Consider the following 18,186-nt stretch of genomic DNA (forward strand, 5'->3'; position numbering starts at 1 on the left):
TAGAAGCTGTCTTCTTACGCAGATTTTAAAAGGTGGGGGTTTTACCCAGATGACAGCCTTTATAGATGAAAGGACCCTTACACACAGAAGTGAGGGTTTTTTTTAATTGATGCAACTGACCGTTACTTGTAAAGTGCTGTGCAAATACTTAGTGACCTTTGCACAGACGTAAAGGTTCTTCCTAGAGATAAGGGAACCTTGTGCTGCTCTAGGGTGATTGATTGCATGGTACGAGCGGCCTCATTTGGACAGTGATGTCGCTGGACAGCGTGGTACCTGCGCCGGCCGCAGGTGGGAGCCGTCACTGAGGGGCGGAGCGCTAGGGGCCCGCTGGCAGTCCCCCCGGCAGCCACCAGAGGCAGCACCGTCCCCGTCTGGCCCGCGCCTCCCCCCTCCTCCCCCAATCTCCGCCCCCCACCCTCTTCCTCCCCCTGCTCCGCTCCCCTGAGCCCCGCCAGACCCCGCTCCGCCCGCGCCCCGCTCCACTGCCGAGGCTCCCGCAGCCCCGGCGTCGGCCCCGCTGCGCCCTCCCCGGGGGCTATGGGGGCGCCCCCGGGCTACCGACCCTCCGCGTGGGTGCATCTGCTCCACCAGCTGCCCCGCGCCGACTTCCAGCTCCGCCCGGTACCCAGCGGTTTCGCGCCCCAAGAGCAAGAATACCAGCAGGTGGGATCGGGAGCGGGGTCGTGAGGGCGAGGGCGGAGGGGGGAGCCAGAGCTTATGGGTCCCGAGGGAGAAAGGGGCTGGGTGACAGATTCCTGTGTTCTCCGGGGGTGGGGGCCGAGCCCGGACTTTGGGGTACCTGAAAGGAAGAGGAGCTCGGGGCTCCCATACCTGGAGGTTCCCCTGGGATAGGCGCTGGGAGACCAGAGCCCTGACTCCTTAAATAAGGAAGGGCCAGGGGTCTGGACCTCTTAGTCACAGCGGAGGGATGGGACGGGGGAGCCTTGGATTCCAGGGTCTCTGAGAGCTACCTGGGAAGCTAGCCTCCAGGGTCATCAGGGCGATAGGTCCACTCTCCGTGTCCTGAAAGATGCCCCCTCCCCTCCTAGAATCCAGGGTGTCCAGTTAAGGTGGGACTCAGCAGAGACAGGAACTGATAATGGTGGAGAGGAAGACGCTGGGGTGCCCCGGATCAGGACAGGGTTGAGACCTGAAGTGGGGAAGGGGCCAGAGGGATGTAGGGCCGGGGCTGGGACGACAAGGCAGAGGTGCTGGAAGAGGAAGCTTGCAAGCCGGTCCCCAGTCCCAGGACAGAAGAGGGGGCGGCCAGGGTGCTCCGGTGGGGGGCGGTGGAAATGAGGTTCCATCTGGGGACCAGAGGATGACAGAAATGGGTCCGGAGGGTGGGGCTGGGGTGGGAACCTTGCAGAAGCAGGGGTCCCTGGGGAAGGGGGCCCAGCCTGGGTCAGCTCCAACAGGGGCGAAAACTGTCCCCTGACCCAGTTTAATTCAAGTCCTTGACTTTGAGATTAATGAGGAGCAAGGCTTAGCTGAGCCGGGGAGGGTGGGGGAGTGTGTGCGTGCGGGGGCGGGGGGGGGGGGTTGCCTGGGAGCCCTGGTGGAGCCCTTGGGTGGGTCCTGGGCCCTGCCTGTAAGGTCCAGGCCCCTTGGATCTGGTCTAGGAAGCTCCTGGGATAAAGGGCTGGGGATTGGAGAGCTTAGGAAGCTGGGGGGGTCCCAGAAAAGCAGAGAGGGGGATGTGTGCTGTGTTCTGAGCTATTTGGGTCATGGCTGTACCAGTCGGCAGCAGCTCCTCCCTGCCTTCTCCACGCTGCCCTCTCCCCACCAAACAGGGACGGCCATCCCCTTGCCCAGGGCCTGTGGTGTACACAGTCACGACCTCTAGGGCTGGTCACCCACGCCCGCTCACAGCGGAGACCTGCCCACACAGCCACGCAGGTTGCTGGCCCCAGTCATTGCCCCAGGCGCTCAGAGAGGCTCACTCCGCCCCCCTCACGGACAGGCAGGGTGACAGCACTGGGACAGGCACGGAGTCACATGACCCAGAAGGGGACACTGCCCCCCAGGAAGATCACCGCTGTGTGCACAGCTGGGAAAAGTCAGGCACTGGGTGACACGGGGCTGGAAGACAAACTTACTCACTCACTTGTAGACACACACACAACCACATATCCATACACATGTTTACACACACACACACACACACACACAATTCCTGCCCTTACTCTCCTTCACACACTCCATACACATGTTTACACACACACATACACACACACACAATTCCTGCCCTTACTCTCCTTCACACACACACACACACACACACACCCTGTTTACTTATATACACATTTACTTATATACACATATACTTGTTTACACATGCACACACCTGTCCTCACTCACACACACCCCACATAGTCACATACACATGCCTCACACTTACTTGTGTACAAACTGACACACGTTTACACATGCACACACACTCCTGTCCTCACACACACATACTCACACATAGTTACATATACATACCCTACACTCGCTTGTATACACACACAGTCACATATCCATACACACATTTACACATATGCACAATTCCTGCCCTCACTCACACACATGCCCCACATTTACTTGTATACACACTGACACACGTTTACATATGCACACACACTCCTTTCTCACACACTCACACTCCCACATAGTCACATACACATAGCGCACACTCACTTGTAGACACAAACACAGCCACGTATCCATAAACATGTTTACACACTCACACGGACAATTCCTGCCCTCACTCACACACTCACACACCCCACATTCACTTGTATACACACTGACACACATTTACACATTCACACACAATTCTTGCCCTCACTCACACACTTACACACACCCCACATAGTCATATACACACACCCCACACTCACTTGTGTACACACACACATTTACACATGCAGACACATTTCTGTCCCCCCGCACACATAGTCACATATACATACCCTACACTCACTTGTATACACACACAGTCACATATCCATATACACACACACTGAAACATTTGCACATTCACACTCACACAATTCCTGCTCTCATTCACACCACACACAGTCACATACATACAACCCACATTCACTGTGTACACATGAACATTCACACACACACACACACGTTTACACATTCACACACATTCTTATCCTCACACATTCACACACACACTCCACACTCACAGTCACCTAGAGCAAACACACACACAATTCCTGCTCTCATTCACTCACATTCACACACCCCAAGCTCACTTTATACACTCACACACACATTTACACATTCTCATCCTCACTCACACACACACTCACACACACATACACACACTCCTACACACTCACATACCACATTCACTTGTGTACACACTCACACACATTCTTACACACAAATTTGCATATATACATACATTCACTCATATATAACACACACATGTTCACACACACACACACACACCCCTCACCGAGGACCACTCAGACTCAAAGAATCATGCCCAGAAACACGCAAATGCCAACAGATCACTCTCACACCTGAAGACATAGGTGTTCCCACAGGGACACCCATTCGCTCGCTCTCCCTCACACACACACAGGTGTAGTGTCTCACGGCAGATAAACACAATCAAAGATAAAACATCCAGTTTCATGGCCATAGGAACAAATATACCACACAGTTGTGTCATTCGCACACACACATGACACTTGTGTCCTTCACACGTGCACACACACACACACACACATACACACACTCCAGCCACACTGCAAGGACAAAGGCAGAGACACACTGTGGCTTACAGGAAACAGCATTAGTGAGTCTGGAGGGTGACTGTGCTCTGGATGTTGTCCCTACCTGCTGTGTCACTCAAGGTAAACCCAGTCCTGTTCTGGGCACCTGTGAAGGGGACAGGACATCACAGCCGCTCCTGTAAAGTCTTGCCTTGTGGAGAGCCCTGCTGTCCTGCAAGGCTTTTCCAATGACACATACCTGTTCCCCCCCCGCCTCTGCCCTCCCAGCTTTTGGTGTCTCTGTGTCTCCTTTCTCTGCATCTCTGCTTATCCACTCCTCTCTGTCTCTCTTCCCTACCCCCACTCCGTGTCACCCTGTCTCCAAGTCTCCATCCCTGAGTCTTGCACACACACTCTGTCATGGAGGCTGTCACGCCCCCCTCCCCGTGAGTCCCTGCGTGACAGACTCACACTGCGGTGGGTGTGCGGAGCTCAGCACAGGGGAGTCAGCGAGCAGTGAGTGGGGAGGACCGGCAAGGAGGAGGGAAGAGGAAGCCTGCCGCCCCTGACTTCACACCCATCTCCAGGAACAGGCACCCCCGTCCGCCCCCTGATCCCACCTAGTTCCGGACGCAGGTCTCAGAAGGGTCCTGGGAGCTGCTCTCTTCCAGCGGCCTGGCTGGAACAGAGGACACAGGGGATGCCTGGGATGATGAGGACACAGTCTCAGAGAGGGGAGGACTCCTGCTGAAGGTCACACCCAGAGCAGAACTGGACTCCAGGCTTTGGGCCTCTCAGTAGGAAGCTCCCTCCGGTGACCCAGCCCCAAACTGCCGAGCCCCAGCAGCCAGCATGGGAGGGGCTGGGGACCCCATCTTTCCCCACAAACCTGAAAACCAGAGTCCAGGCTTGGCCCCCCTTTCTAGCCAGGGCTGCCTTCCACCTCCGCTGAAGTCCCCATTCAGGACCTCCGGCCATGCAGGGAGGGAGCAGCGAGCCCCTCTGAAGCCTCACGTCTCCCCCTTCCCCAGGCCCTGTTGCTGGTGGCGGCCTTGGCAGGCCTGGGCTTGGGCCTGAGCCTCATTTTCATTGCTGTCTACCTCATCCGCTTCTGCTGCTGCCGGCCCCCCGAGCCCCCCGGGGCCAAAAGCCCCCCACCTGGGGGAGGCTGTGTCACCTGGAGCTGCATCGCTGCCCTTCTCGTCGGCTGGTAATGGGGCCCCAGGGCGGGTGGGGAGTGGGGACGGGGCTCCCCACAATCTCGGCTGGTCTTCCTGCCAGTGCCGTAGAATCCCACCTCAGACTTGCCGCGGGAGGAACTGCTCCCATTTCGCGGATGGACAGACTGAGTTTCAAGAAGAGGAGGGACTTCCCAAGGGCAATCAGGCCAGCAGGAGGGGGTAGGGGTTAAGAGCTAGGGTTTGGTGGCGTTGTCACCGAAGCGCTGCGCAGCTAGGGGAGTGGTGGACTCAGTCGCTCCAGGACTCAGTTTCCACGTCTCTGAAATGGACATTATAGTAACACCCACCTCCTATTCTTAGTCACGGTGGGATTAAATGAGAGAAGGTACAGAGCCTGGACCACAGTCCTACCCGGGGAGCAGTCACGCTTGATATCATTCATTAACTCACTTGCTCACTCATTCATTCATTCCGCAACTATTGCTTGTGGATCTACTCTGTGCGGGAAGATACTGAACTGGCCAGGCGAGGTTCCTGCCCTCCTGGAGCTGATGTTCTAGTCAAGGAGACAGACAGCAAAGTAGTATTTGCAGTCCAGGAGCAGAGCTGGGAGTCCAGACCTGAGCTGGTCTAACTCCTTCCCACAAACCCTGGGCAAGTCTCAGGGAGAGGGACAAAGCAACTTTTCAAGGTCCCTTCCCCCAAGTGGCCAGCGGAGATTCAGACCCGCAAGCCCCTCTGAGAGCCCGGGAGGGGGTTGGGGGGTTCTGCGCAGGGGGTGGGCACCGGGGGTTAGAGAGGAGGGAGCACTTGAGGACACGCCAGCTCACCATTTACCAAGAGCCGGCTCCAAGCCCAGCCCTCCCCGTCAGGCCACCCCCAGCAGCGCGGGAGTCCTACTGCACAGATCCGGACGCTGGGATCCGAGAGAGACCCGCCCCGGATCCGGGGGAGTGGCTGGGCCCTACCCCCACTGCCTCCCTGCGGGGAGCAGCACAGTGTGTTTGGGGGTGTCTGTGGGGGGGGGGGAGAGCAGGGCGTCCTAGATCCCAAATGCGTCCTCTTCGGGCTCTCCTGACTGGGGGTGGACGAGGGTGGTGGACAAAGGCCCTGTGGGGGAGAGACACGGCCGGCCCCCAGCGGCCTGGGAACAAGAGCAGCTTTGTCCCGCCGGGGACAATGGGCGGGGGCGCCAGGGCGGGCGTGGGAGCCCAGGGTTAAGGGGGGGGGGGCGGTGGCCGGCGCTGGGAACTGTGAGGGCGTCCGGCTCCCTCCGCCCGGTCGGGCCTGGCCCCTCCGCGGAGGGACACTCTTGAGGGTGGGGGGGATGGGCCCACATTCAGACCCCACAATGGAGCTCTGTGTGCCGGCCGCGGAGGGGCGGGGGCGCAGGCTTCTGGCGCATCGGCCCACATTCCCTTGCTTGGCTCTCAGCTGGCCAGACCCTTGGGTCCTGGGGGCGGGGGAAGGCGGGGAGCTCCAGACCCTGGCCCCCTCCCCCGGAGATGATGACTGGGGGCCAGCGGTCCTAGGAACCCCCAGGAGGCGGGGAGGGGACGGCGGCACCCTCAAGGGACAGGTGCCGAAGACTCGGGATGCTTGAGGAAGGGATGAGGGCTGGGTGAGGGGCCGACAATCCTGGGGGGAGGGCTTCTCCTGGGGCTGGGCGTGACAGGGGTTCCGCTCCAGTGAGGTGCGGGTTAAATCCGGCCCCCCCCGCCCCACCCCTCCCGGCCCCTCCCCTCCACCCACCATTAGCATCACAATGACGTCCTTAGGGCGGGGGAGGGGGGGGCTTCCCGTTACCTTGGCGACCGGTGGGAGCCAGGCTGGAGACGTTCCTTTCCCACGATGGGCTGGACCAAGGGGGTGGGGGTGGGAGAGGGGATTGGGTGTGAGGAGGTTGGGGGGACGCGGCCCCAGGGTCCCAGGACGGGTTGTGATTTCCCGTCCCTCCCCCTCTCAGCGCCGGCATTGGCATCGGTTTCTATGGCAACAGCGAGACCAGTGATGGGGTGTCCCAGCTCAGCTCGGCACTGCTGCATGCCAACCATACGCTCAGCGCCATAGACCACCTGGTGAGGGGCCAGGCACCGGCCAGACCCCAGACCCACACCCAGACTCATTCCACCTCCCAGAGAAATGGGACCCAAACTCAGAGCCCAGACCCCACACCTGAGACTTAGGACCCCAGACTCTGACCTCAGACTATACGCCCCACCTCCAACCCTGCCCGCAGCCAGGACCTCACACGTGGCACCCTCAGACCCTCCACCCGGATCTGGAACATGCGGCTCAATTCTAGACCCCAATTCACACTTAGTCTCAGCCCTGGACCCCTGCCCTCAGGTCAGATCCAGGCCCCCAGACCCGATCTGTGCCCTAAATGAAAGCTCGGGGACCTCAGTGCTGAGACCCAGGACTCTGACAAGGGGCCTCGCTCCCATCCCCAGGCCCAGGGTTCCAGATCCAGAGCTGAGACCCAGGCTGACCTCAGACCTCAGATTTCGTGTCCAGGGCAGACCCTGGACCATGGAATCCAGACTTAGGACCTCAGACCCAGGCAGACAGATGCCAACTTCAGACTCAAATGTTCGGGCATGATTACAGTTCTGGGGCCTTAGTCTCATCTGGGACCCAAGCCACTGACCCCCAGGGCTCCTGATGGGAGCCATAGAACATCATTCCCCAGATGTCCTAGTGCCCAGATCTCAGACACCTTCCACAACTACTGCATCCCCACACCCGCCTCCCCAGGGCATGCCTGCCTCTGACCCCAGACTTCCCCCTGCACGCAGGTCTCAGAGACGGTGGAGAGGCTGGGTGAGGCCGTGAGGACCGAGCTGACCACCCTGGAGGAAGTGCTGGCTCAGCGCACGGAGCTGGTGGCTGCCGCCCGCGGGGCCCGGCGGCAGGCAGAGGCGGTGGCCCAGCGGCTCCAGGAGCTGGCCTTCTGGAGGGGGGTGCCCCTGAGCCCCCTGCAAGTGGCCGAAGATGTGTCCTTTGTGGAGGAGTACCGGTGGGTGACAGGGGTTCTCACCCGGGGTGACTGTGTGTCCAGGTGGCCATGGGGCAATGTCCGGGGACACTTGTCTGATCGTCGCGGCTCGCGAGGGGGCGCTACTCACACCTGGTAGGTGGGGACCAGAGAGCATCCTGCCATGCACAGGATGGCCCCGCAGCAAAGGACGGCCTGTCCGGAGCGTCCCAGTGCCCGGGCTGAGCAACGCCCCGCTCACATCCTTGCATCCGCCGCTCACTCGCTCTCCCCTCAGTCATCCATCTGGCGCGTGCATCCCCTCAACAGATGTTTATCTAGCACCTGCTGGTGAGAGAGAGGGGTGCGGGGGGGGGGAGGTTAGGAACATGAGCTCTGAAGCCAGGTAGCCACTCCGGGGCTGTGGGACCGCTTACCCGTTCTGAGCCTCGATGTCCCGATCTGTAAAGTGGGAGTGATGGGTTGGATTGTTGAGGATCAGAGGAGTCCATGCCCATTAAGTGCTTACAACAGTGACTGGCACACACCGTACAGGTGTGTGTAAGACGGACGTTTTTATAAGACAGGGCAGTGAACAAAACAGACACCAGTTCCCGCCCATCTTCCAGTAAGAGGCCCACTAATAAATGAACGCCTGTGAGGGGGTGGGTGGTAAGAGCTTTGGAGAAAAGGGAAGCAAGGGAGGGGAATGGGCTGGGGACAGAGGCTGGCAGTCTGCCTGTGGCCCTGGGGCGGGAGGGATGTGAGCGTGGGGGGGACCTGGGGAGGCCGCGCTGAGAGGTGGTGTGTGAAGGAGGGACACATTTTGTGGGTATCTGGGGTGGCCGCCCTTGCCAGCAGCCCGTAGGATGAAGTCCTCATTGCTTCGGCTGCTGGGAATGAGGTCTCCTGTTTATCCGACTCCGTTTGGGGGCCCAGCCCAGGTGTGGGGACAGAGGCAAGAGATGGGGTCCTGGCTTCTGTGCTCCGGGGTGGAGGGCCCCCAAGGATGAAACAGTCTGTGACAAGGACGCCCCCGTGGGGCATCAGACAAGCCTGGGTCCCAGGGAGTCCAGACTCTGCGCTTTGCCTAGGCCATCCTTGGGCCAGGCCTCGGCTCCCCTCCAGGGGCCCCAGGCAGCCGTGCAGGCTACCGCGGGGTGAGGCAGACCCACTCCCAACAGGAAAGGTCGCTGGAAGAGCTTGGCCCCGGGAGTCCTCCCTCAGGGAAGGTGGCCCATTTCCTGCAAGGTTACTGGGGCCCCCAGAGGGAGAGCTTCCTGGCCGAGTTCCCAGAGGCCGAGAGCGGGCATTCACAGCGGCTTAGGGCAGAAGGGTGGGCTGCCCCTGATGGAAGAAGGGAGAGTGAAGCTGGGGTGCGCGGTGGGGACTCTGGGAGCAAAGGCCTGCAGGTCTCCCTGAACCACGCGGCCCAGCTCAACCCGGGGAAAGCAGGGTCTGCTAGCTGCTCCGGTGTCCCAGCTGGGCACAGCTGTGGGGGACCCGGCCGGTGCGGGCCCAGCTGGGGCCCGGGGGGCACACCCACGGGCACTCACCTGGCCCGTGTGGCGATTTCCAGAACGCTCCCGCTGTGCCAGCGCCCCCCCCCCCCCAGCAGAGGGAATCAGTCGTTAACACACACTAACGTTGGAAGCTCCCAGCTTGGGTTTCAGGCTGTCTGTGTGCCCGGCACCCTTCTAAGTTCACGCTCCTTAGCCTCACAACTCCCTCTCGGAGCGGGCGCTGCTGTTCTCCCCCACGGTACAGGTGGGGAAACCGAGGCACAGAGGCAAAGCCCCCGAGACAAGGTTGCACACAGGTAGGAAGTGGAGAGGCTGGCGCCCAGCCCCAGGGCATGCCACAGGACACTCAGCCCACGCCCAGGAACCGCTCACTTCACTCTGCAGGTGCCGTGGCAGGTGGCGCTGGGTGATACCAGTGGCTCGTGCCCCGTGACAGGGCCTGTGTGTGGTCCAGCCGGGGAGGCGCCTGGCCCCTGGCCCCTGAGCTCTGTAGGGCCGCAGTGGCCGACCTCCCAGTGCACCTGCTTCACAAGGAGCTGGCTGTGGCCTGGGGACAAGGGCATGCGTGTGGGGGGCCGTGCCCCTCTGCTGGGCTCCGGTCGGGGAGCCTGGGTCTGGAGGGCCGGATCTGCTGCTCAGTGGCCCTTGGCCCTTCTCCAGGTGGCTGGCCTATGTTCTCCTGCTGCTCTTGGAGCTGCTGGTCTGTCTCTTCACCCTCCTGGGCCTGGCAAAGCAGAGCAAGTGGCTGGTGATCGTGTAAGTCCGGATGCCCTCCGGGTGGCCTCCGCTTTCTCTCCCGCAGCGCTCTGGCAGGAGGGACTCTGTCCTCCTTCCCTCATCCCACAAACTTCCAGGGAGGTCCTGGGCTGGGCCAGCACCTGCTGAGACACAAGACCTAGCGCAGGCCGGGCCGGCAGAGCAGGGAACACAGGCCCTGAGGCAAACAAAGGGCTCCAAAATCCTAGGGAAAACGATATAATGTTTGTGCTGAGGATGGGGCGGTTTCTGACTTCCCCCGACGGCCCGTGCACACACAGCTCCGTGAGGGAGGGACCCCTCAGGCACCTGACTTGCAGAGGGGTACTGGAGGCAGAGGGCTCCCACCTCTGAGGCTGTGTGGCCCTTACAGGGCTCGGGGAAACTCAAGACCACATCCTTAATGGCTCATTGTGTGTGGCCAGCCCTGTTCTGGAACCCTCACACTGACCCCTCACCCCATTAACACGGAGAGAGGGGCTCAGAGAGGTTGGGCCTCTTGCCCGGGGACCACACAGCCAGGAAGAGCCGGAGCTGGTTTCCGACTCAGGCCAGTCCGTCCCCTGTAGAAGAATCCCTGAATCCTCGCTGCCTCTGGGGGTCCTGCTGGTGCTCCCCAGTCTCCACACCCCCCTGGGTGAGAAGTCCTGCTGTGCCATGCAGGCTCCCCCTGAGGCTGAGAGGCGGTGATCACCCTCCAGGGCTGACCCTCACCTCTGGACCCCTCCCCAGAGAACAACCAGGCCAAGGTTCCAGCCCTGGTGGTAGCCAGGTCTTGGAGGAAAGGTGTGACTGGTGCAGGAAGCCGGCCAGGCCGTGCTCCAAGCTGGGAGACGTTCTGGGAACTGGCTCCCGCGGATGCAAAGCCTGGAGGCAGAGCCCAGAAGTGGGCAGCGGCTCTCCCAGAATCCCAGAGCAAGGCGGGGGCAGAGCTGGGCTGGGATCTGGGCTGCTGGCTTGCCAGCCCAGGGCCCTCTTCTCACTGTCCTCCCCCTCACTCCCGGGGAGGGACCAGATGTTCAGTTTGCTATGAACAACCACAGGTCTACTACCTGCACTCCTGTCCTCCCCCTGCCCCCCAGTTTCTCTGCCCCTAATTCTGATCCTCCAGGCTCCAGAGGTTGGTAGGGAAGGGGGGGCGGGGCTGTGATGGGATTTGGGGTGGAGGAAGGGAAGAGGTGAGGCAGGGAAATTAAGAGCCCCAGAACCGCAAACCTGTCCCTTCCCCTTTATAGGATGACAGTGATGAGTCTCCTGGTTCTTGTCCTGAGCTGGGGCTCCATGGGGCTGGAGGCAGCTACAGCTGTGGTGAGTGCTGGAGGCCAGGCCCCTGGGTCCCAGGGCAGGTCCTGAGGGGAAGGACTTGGAGCCAAGATCACATGTTCTGAGGTCTAGAAACTAGAGACTTAGACACTTGGGTCCTAAGGGAAGAGGGGGCTGGGGGCCTGGGCTCCTGGGTCTGAGGGAGGAGGGGCTGGAGGCCCAGATTCCTGGGTCTGAGGGAGGAGGGGCTGGGGGTCTGGACCCCTGGGTCTGAGATGGGGGGACTGGGGGCCTGGACCCTTGGCTCCCCAGGAATGGTGGGGGCTGGGGTGGTGAGCCAGACACCCCGTTCTGTGGGAGTATGGAATTGGAGCAGTGTCTGGTCCGAGCCCCTCTCTCCCTGCCTCCCTCAGGGCCTCAGTGACTTCTGCTCCAGTCCCGATACCTACATCCTGAACCTGACCCAGGAGGAGACTGGGCTCAGCTCAGGTGACCCCATCACCCCCATGCAGACCCTGACTCCTCAGGCCCTCGGGTGGGGTGGGTGCCCGGTCTCAGAACCTCTCAGCACCTCTCCTGCTGGCCTGGTAAAGAGACAGGAATACAGATGCTGGACTTGGGGGAGAGCGGTCAGGAGACAGGGCTGGGAGTCCCTCCCCAGGAACAGGAGGATTTGGCCGGAATGCTGCACAATTTAGACAGGGACAGGACGGCAGAAGCAGGGGTTTGCAGGGAGTGTGGAGACCCTCCAGTTTTGGGCTGTGGTTGGAGCAGAAGTGATGGGAACGGTGAGGGTAGCCTGTCCCTGAAGGCCAGGCTGCGGGGACCCCAGGAGGCCCCTGGGCTGGAGAGAGGACCCCCCCCCCCCGCCCCGGGTCCTGAGGGTGGGAAGGCAGGGCCCTGCCCCTTCCCAGCTTCGCGGGGCGCGGCTGCGGGGACCCAGGCTCAAGGGCGTCTCCTCTTCCCCTCCCACTTCAGACGTCCTGAGCTATTACTTCCTCTGCAACCAGGCGGTCTCCAACCCCTTTCAGCAGGTTAGGGGAGCGGGCAAGGGAGCGGACAAGGGGGCGGGGTGGAGGAGGGCGGGCTGGGGCGGGGACTGCAGGTCCTGGGGGAGGCTGCGGGGCGGGGCCCGCATTCCTGGGTCCCCGGGGAGGAGAGTGGGCTGGGGGCGGCCACTACCCGGCCCTCCCCTGTCTTCCCGCAGAGGCTGACTCTGTCGCAGCGAGCTCTGGCCAACATCCACTCCCAGCTGCAGGGCCTCGAGCGGGAAGCTGTCCCCCAGTTCCCTTCAGCGCAGGTGGGCAGCCGGGCGCTCCCCCCACACCCCGACTCGGACCGGAGGTGGGGGGGGGCTGTGGGGGGGCTGTGGGCGGGGCCCGAGGCCTGTGGGCGGAGCCCGCCGAGGTGGGCGGAGCCCGGCCGTGCCCAGCGCCGAGGAGCAGGTGGGGTGACCGTCCCGTCCCGCGCAGAAGCCTCTGCTGTCCTTGGAGGAGACGCTGAACGCGACGGAAGGAGACTTCCACCAGCTGGTAGCGCTGCTGCACTGTCGCGGCCTGCACAAGGTGCGCCCCGCCCCCCTAATTCTCCCGGGGAGCCCGAGGCATCCCTGCGCTTCTCCCACCTGCCGCAGAGCCGATCTCGGCCGCCCGCCACCCCCGTCTGTCCGTCTGTCGCACCGGCGCTCGCTCCGCCAGCCCTCCCTCACCGGCTCCCTCCCCGCCCCCCCCCCGCTCCCTCCCCCCGCCGCCCCTCCCCCACCCGTCTCTCCCCTGGAGCCCTGGCAGCTTCGGGAATTCTGGGGCCCGACGGTGTGGGCTCCTCACCTCCGGCCCGGGGGCCACAGTCTGTTAGAGTGACTCACTGCGCCGGGCTTTACTAGATGCGGCACAGGTGGGACGCACCTGAGCCCTCGGGGGTCATGCGCTCTGAAGGAAACGCGGTCATCACGGCACCTCACCATGACGTGCCCGTGGGCCTCGCTGCCACGCAGTCATCCGGGGTCATCCCTTGGCTTCCTCACCCCACCTCCATGCCCAGGGCCTGCTGCCGCCCAGGCCTCCTCTTTCCCCCCCAGGGGAGCACCCTTGCCTCTTCCCCCTCTGGTCTGTCCCCCCAGTGGCTCTCCAACAGGACTGCCAGATTTAGCAAACAACAAATATCTCTTTACTGTAGGTAGGTCCCACGCCATAGTGGGGACATGTTCGTACTAAATATTTTTTGTGGTTGGGCATCCTGCCTTTAATCTGGCGACTGCATCAGAGGGACCCATCTGTCCCACAGCACGGACCTGACCTGGCCCTTGCTGGGATCCGCACCCCTTCCACAGCTCCCACTGTCCCCAGAGCGTCTCAGATTGGCACCGAAGCAAGGGGGCAGTGGCGGTGAGGGAGGGGCAAGGAATCAACACTTAGAACTGCTGAGTACCTGAGCTGCGGGACTCCAGAAGGCAACCCTGCTCTTTCGTTCAAGGGTAAACTGAGGCCCACAAATTTCTCTTCGGTCTGGGCTGACCCTGGTCTGGATCGTACTTCCCAAGGTTCACTGTGGACAGAGGGAAGGGAGGGAGGGGGGAGGGTGGGTCAGTTCCCCCCTCTACTTGTGCACCCCGTGACTCCGGGCCCCTGTTTCCCCTCTCTGGGCTTTAGGGTTCCCACATATTACATTCAGGATTGAGAGACATCAGGGATAAAGTGGCAGGAAGGTGTCTTGGGAGCCTGACAGAGTTGGCTCTAATCCCAGCTCTACCCCTTCCAGGTTGTGTGACTCTGGGCAGGTGGCTTGCCCTCTCTGGGCTTCAACTTTCTGCCCACAAAAGACAGCAGTGTAAGGGGGCCCAGATCTCTGCCTTGCAGGGCTAGGAGGCACCATGTGCTCTAGGTGCCTGAAACAGTAAAAAGAGAATGCCCCATTGTTCTGACGGGCCCCTGGCTGGGGTTTCACTGGCACAGTACCAAACACAGCTGCCACCCCCCTTCCCAGCCCAGGGGCTCAAGCTGGAAACCTAGGATCATCCCTTTTGCCTTCTGTCCCTACCTCCCACACCCACTCCCCAGGCAAGCTCTGCCGCCTGAAGCCCATCTGGACTCGGAGCATGGCTCCCTCCGCCACTGCTGCTACCCTGGCCACCCTCCTCACCTCCCACCCAGGAGCCACAGAGCATTTTCCCTGTCCCTCTGCTTGCCCCCCCATCTGTCCTCCCCGACAGCCAGCAGCTGGGTGAGCCTCTCTCCTACAATCCGATCAAGTTCTTTCTCCACTAAAACCCTCCAGTGACTCCCCTGCTCACGGATTAAAGTCTGGCTCCTGGCGTCACCTGCAAGGGCCCCGGCTGGTCCCAGGCTCAGGCCCTTGCACCGCCCTCTCTGCATGGCCCACAGCAGCCCTTAAACCGCTCCAGGGCCTGGAGCCCGTGGTTCCTTCCTGTCAAAGGCGGTCTCTGCTGTTGGGGTCCAGTCCTGCCTTCTGGTCCCCTCTCAGTTTACGGTCACCTAAAATGACCTTCCGGAGCACGGTCACTCAAGCGCCCCTGGGACTGGGAGCCACACCTGGCACAGAGCAGGCCCTTGGCTACTCTGTGGGGTGAATGATGGCTGGGCATTCAGGAAGCGACTCAGGTCGGTCCCAGGGATGGCGAGAGGGGCTGCCGGCGTTTACCGAGAGCGCGTTATGTGCAAGGTGCAATTCTAAGTTGGGGGTGGGGGTTCTTCCTGGCATTGTTCTGAGCTGGAGATGTTGCTCCCGGGGGGCATGTGGCAGTGGTGGTCAACAGGCAGAGTGGGGGTGCTCCTGACAGAGAGGGAGCAGGGCCCAGGGAAGCTACTCAACATCCCACCGGCGCGGGACGCCCCACCACGGAGAATCGTGGGGCTCACGATGTCAGAAGCCCCGCCATGGACCGAAGCGGAGCTGGCGTGGTGGCTGGCGGTGTGGTGGAGAGGGGGCCAGGATTTGGGTTTACGCCTGCAGGTGTAGTCATGACAGTGGTCGGAGCACCGCCTGTGCGCTTGTACGGAGGCACAGCCAGGGGGTGGGGGGGGCGTGCCCACTGACGCCCTCCCCCGCCCACCCCAGGATTACGGCGCTGCCCTGCGGGGCCTGTGTGAGGATGCCCTGGAAGGCCTGCTCTTCCTGCTGCTCTTCTCCCTGCTGTCTGCGGGGGCCCTGGCCACTGCCCTCTGCAGCCTGCCTCGTGCCTGGGCTCTCTTCCCGCCCAGGTCAGGAGGGGAGGGAGGGCGTGGTCCTGGGGGAGGCCGAGCAGGGCGGACCCCTGGGCTCCTGCTGGGGGGGGAGCCTCCTGATGGATCCCCCATCCTGCTTCTCTGCCACTCCCCTCGTCCCCCAGTGACGACTATGATGACACAGATGATGACGACCCTTTCAACCCTCAGGTACTGGACTCACCGGCCTGAGGGCAGAGGCTGGGGGCCTGTGCTCCGAAGCCAGGTCCCCTCCATGCCCCCTCCCATCTCCCCACAGGAATCCAAGCGCTTCGTGCAGTGGCAGTCATCTATCTGAGCCCCTCTTCCCTGCCAGACTGGAGACTGGGCCCCCACCCCGGTGAGCTCCCAGAGCTACGCCCTGGCTCCCCACCCCCCCAGCCAGCCCTGCTCACCTCGCCCTCCCTCTGGGCAGGGGGGTGGCCCTGCCCCCCTGCATGTGGCACTATCTGCTCTCCTTGCAGTTCCTTCCCCGGCTGCCGGAGGAGACCCCACTAACCCAGCCTGATGGTGCTCTCAGCTCTAACAGCACCTCTGGCCACGGACAGCCACATGGGACTGCCTCCCTGCCCTGCCCCGTCTCCCATGCGCCCTTGCCCCTGTGAGTCGCCGAGGGGGCAGGGCGGGCACTGGGGCTAGCAGGGAGGGGCAGCTAGCCAGCCAGCCCCCCAGGCCTCATCCCTGGCCACCAGGCCCATCCTTGAAGGGATGCGAGTGCCCCCGCCCCTGCCACGCCCAGGGGGCTTAGGGCCATCATCCCAACTGCGGCACTAACCTGGGAATGGGTTGATTTGAAATAAAAGGGAAAACTTTATTTTACAAGCGGCTGGGTCCTAATTTGTCTTCTCCCTGCTCCGGCCTCCTGGTTGGGGCTGGGGAGACCCCCTGCCCCCCCCCTCCCCGCAACCTCCAGGCTGCCAGGCATTTCCAAAGATGCTGGGTTTTTGTTTGTTCTGTTGTTGTTAAAATAAGACTTTTTGCCTGATTCTAAAAGCAGGACATACGTCCTGACCCAGGAAGAACTCAGTGTGTGTGTGTGTTTGAGAGACAGAAGACAGATGTCAAGCCAGAGTGAAAGGCTGTGCGGTTTCAAAGTTCGGCAGACACAGCTGGTCTCTGTCTGGAAGAAAACGTTCTACACACAAGACGGGTGAAAATCCAGGTGTAGACAGGGGAAGGGGCAGGCGCAGTGCACAGAGGAAGTAGGAGCCTCTTGCTACATGCTGTACCTTGGCTGGAAAGGGGGTGTTTCCGGCAAGATACCCCAGAGCTGGCAAATAAAAGGTAATTCATTTGACAAGCTGTGGAACTAAAAAGCCAGGAGGCAAATCGGTAGTCTTGGGAAAAGCTGATTTCACACGTAAGGCAGAGAAATGGGATTTTATTACTACATAAACTATGCAGCTTCTGTGAACTAAGAATAGGACAGCTTAACTTGGAGATAAGCAACTGTGATGCCCGTTCGATGAAGTCAGCCCCCAAGGGCTGGTGTCCCAACCCTGACCAGGAGGAAGTGCAGCGTGAACCGAGGAGGAACGCTTTTCTTCCACCGCTGCACCGTGATACCAGAGCAGCGCCGGAACCGCCCCGGCCAGCCTGGGCTGTGGCTCCAGACGCTGGGACAAGTCTGCTCACGTGCCACCCCCCAGCCAGGCCGTTTACTCTGGGGACTCATTTCACGGAAATGGAACCTCGGGACGTGTATCAAGGGCTGTGAACTCGGAGCCGGAGGCCACGGAGAGAGGCCGGGTCCCCTAAATCACCACGTGGCAGGGCTCTCCGGACCACGATGGCTCTCGGGTTCGGGATTTATAGGGACAGTCTAGGAAAGGAGAGGTAATCTGGGGGTGACAGCCAGTGGCAGCACAGTGGACAAATGCAGGGCCACGACTAAGGGCCCTAGCTGCCACTCACCACCAGGTGGCTATGGGCAGTCGAAGCTCAGCCCACCCTCACTGGCGGGGGCGGGTGGGGGGTGGCAACATAAGAGCGCTCCCCAGGCCCTCTTCTGAGATTCTCGTAGACCACACGTCTCCCTGAACTCGCTGGGCCATGGAAACAGATTACTCCCCCGCCTAGTGTGGCGCCTCCCCTCGGGAAACACTGATCGGGTGACTTCCAAGTGCCTTCAGGGCAGCATACTGTGTGGGACACAAACCAGGCTGCCTCCCGGAACAGAAGCAAGCTGAAGCTCAAACCCGTGCACCAGGGTTTCAGGTCAGGACTTGGTAGCCCAGAGTGCCAGACGTCAGGCCCTCACGGGGCACGTGCCACAGGGCGGCTGGTCTCACGCTTCCTAATCGTCTTCGTCTTGCGCAGTGCCAGGAGTGTTCAACGAAGCTTTCCATGTGGAGTGGCTTGAAGGTGGGAGGGAGAAATCGCCCGCAGGTGCCAGTGAGGGGCTCTGGGGGCCATGCTCGGACTTTCTCCTCTGGACGGCTGCTGCTGAGCTGCTAGATCCTGGGCCGACCACAGCCATTCTGGCGACTCTGATCTCGCACACTGCCCTCTAGTGACCCTGAGTCCTTGTCCACAACCTGA

The 18,186-nt window shown here is 61.5% G+C and overlaps 1 protein-coding gene across 2 annotated transcripts; it reads left to right on the forward strand.

Annotated features, from left to right (window-relative positions):
* Nucleotides 1-540: 540 nt before the first annotated feature.
* On the forward strand, nucleotides 541-16,465 carry TTYH1 (tweety family member 1; the record flags this gene model as incomplete). Of its 2 annotated transcripts, XM_080827637.1 has the most annotated exons (14): nucleotides 541-666; nucleotides 4,757-4,935; nucleotides 6,873-6,984; nucleotides 7,705-7,925; nucleotides 10,067-10,162; nucleotides 11,398-11,470; nucleotides 11,839-11,914; nucleotides 12,404-12,459; nucleotides 12,633-12,725; nucleotides 12,898-12,990; nucleotides 15,500-15,642; nucleotides 15,771-15,816; nucleotides 15,905-15,985; nucleotides 16,110-16,465. In XM_080827637.1, 13 exons carry the CDS (start codon nucleotides 541-543, stop codon nucleotides 15,941-15,943), a joined length of 1,353 nt encoding a protein of 450 aa, XP_080683763.1. In that variant the 3' UTR covers nucleotides 15,944-15,985; nucleotides 16,110-16,465. The 2 variants fall into 2 exon arrangements, with proteins under 2 accessions (XP_080683763.1, XP_080683762.1); XM_080827636.1 differs by lacking the exon at nucleotides 15,771-15,816.
* Between the last annotated feature and the right edge of the window lie 1,721 nt (nucleotides 16,466-18,186).

Source organism: Martes martes, assembly GCF_963455335.1.
Source record: "Martes martes genome assembly, chromosome: 17".
NCBI lineage: Eukaryota > Metazoa > Chordata > Mammalia > Carnivora > Mustelidae > Martes > Martes martes.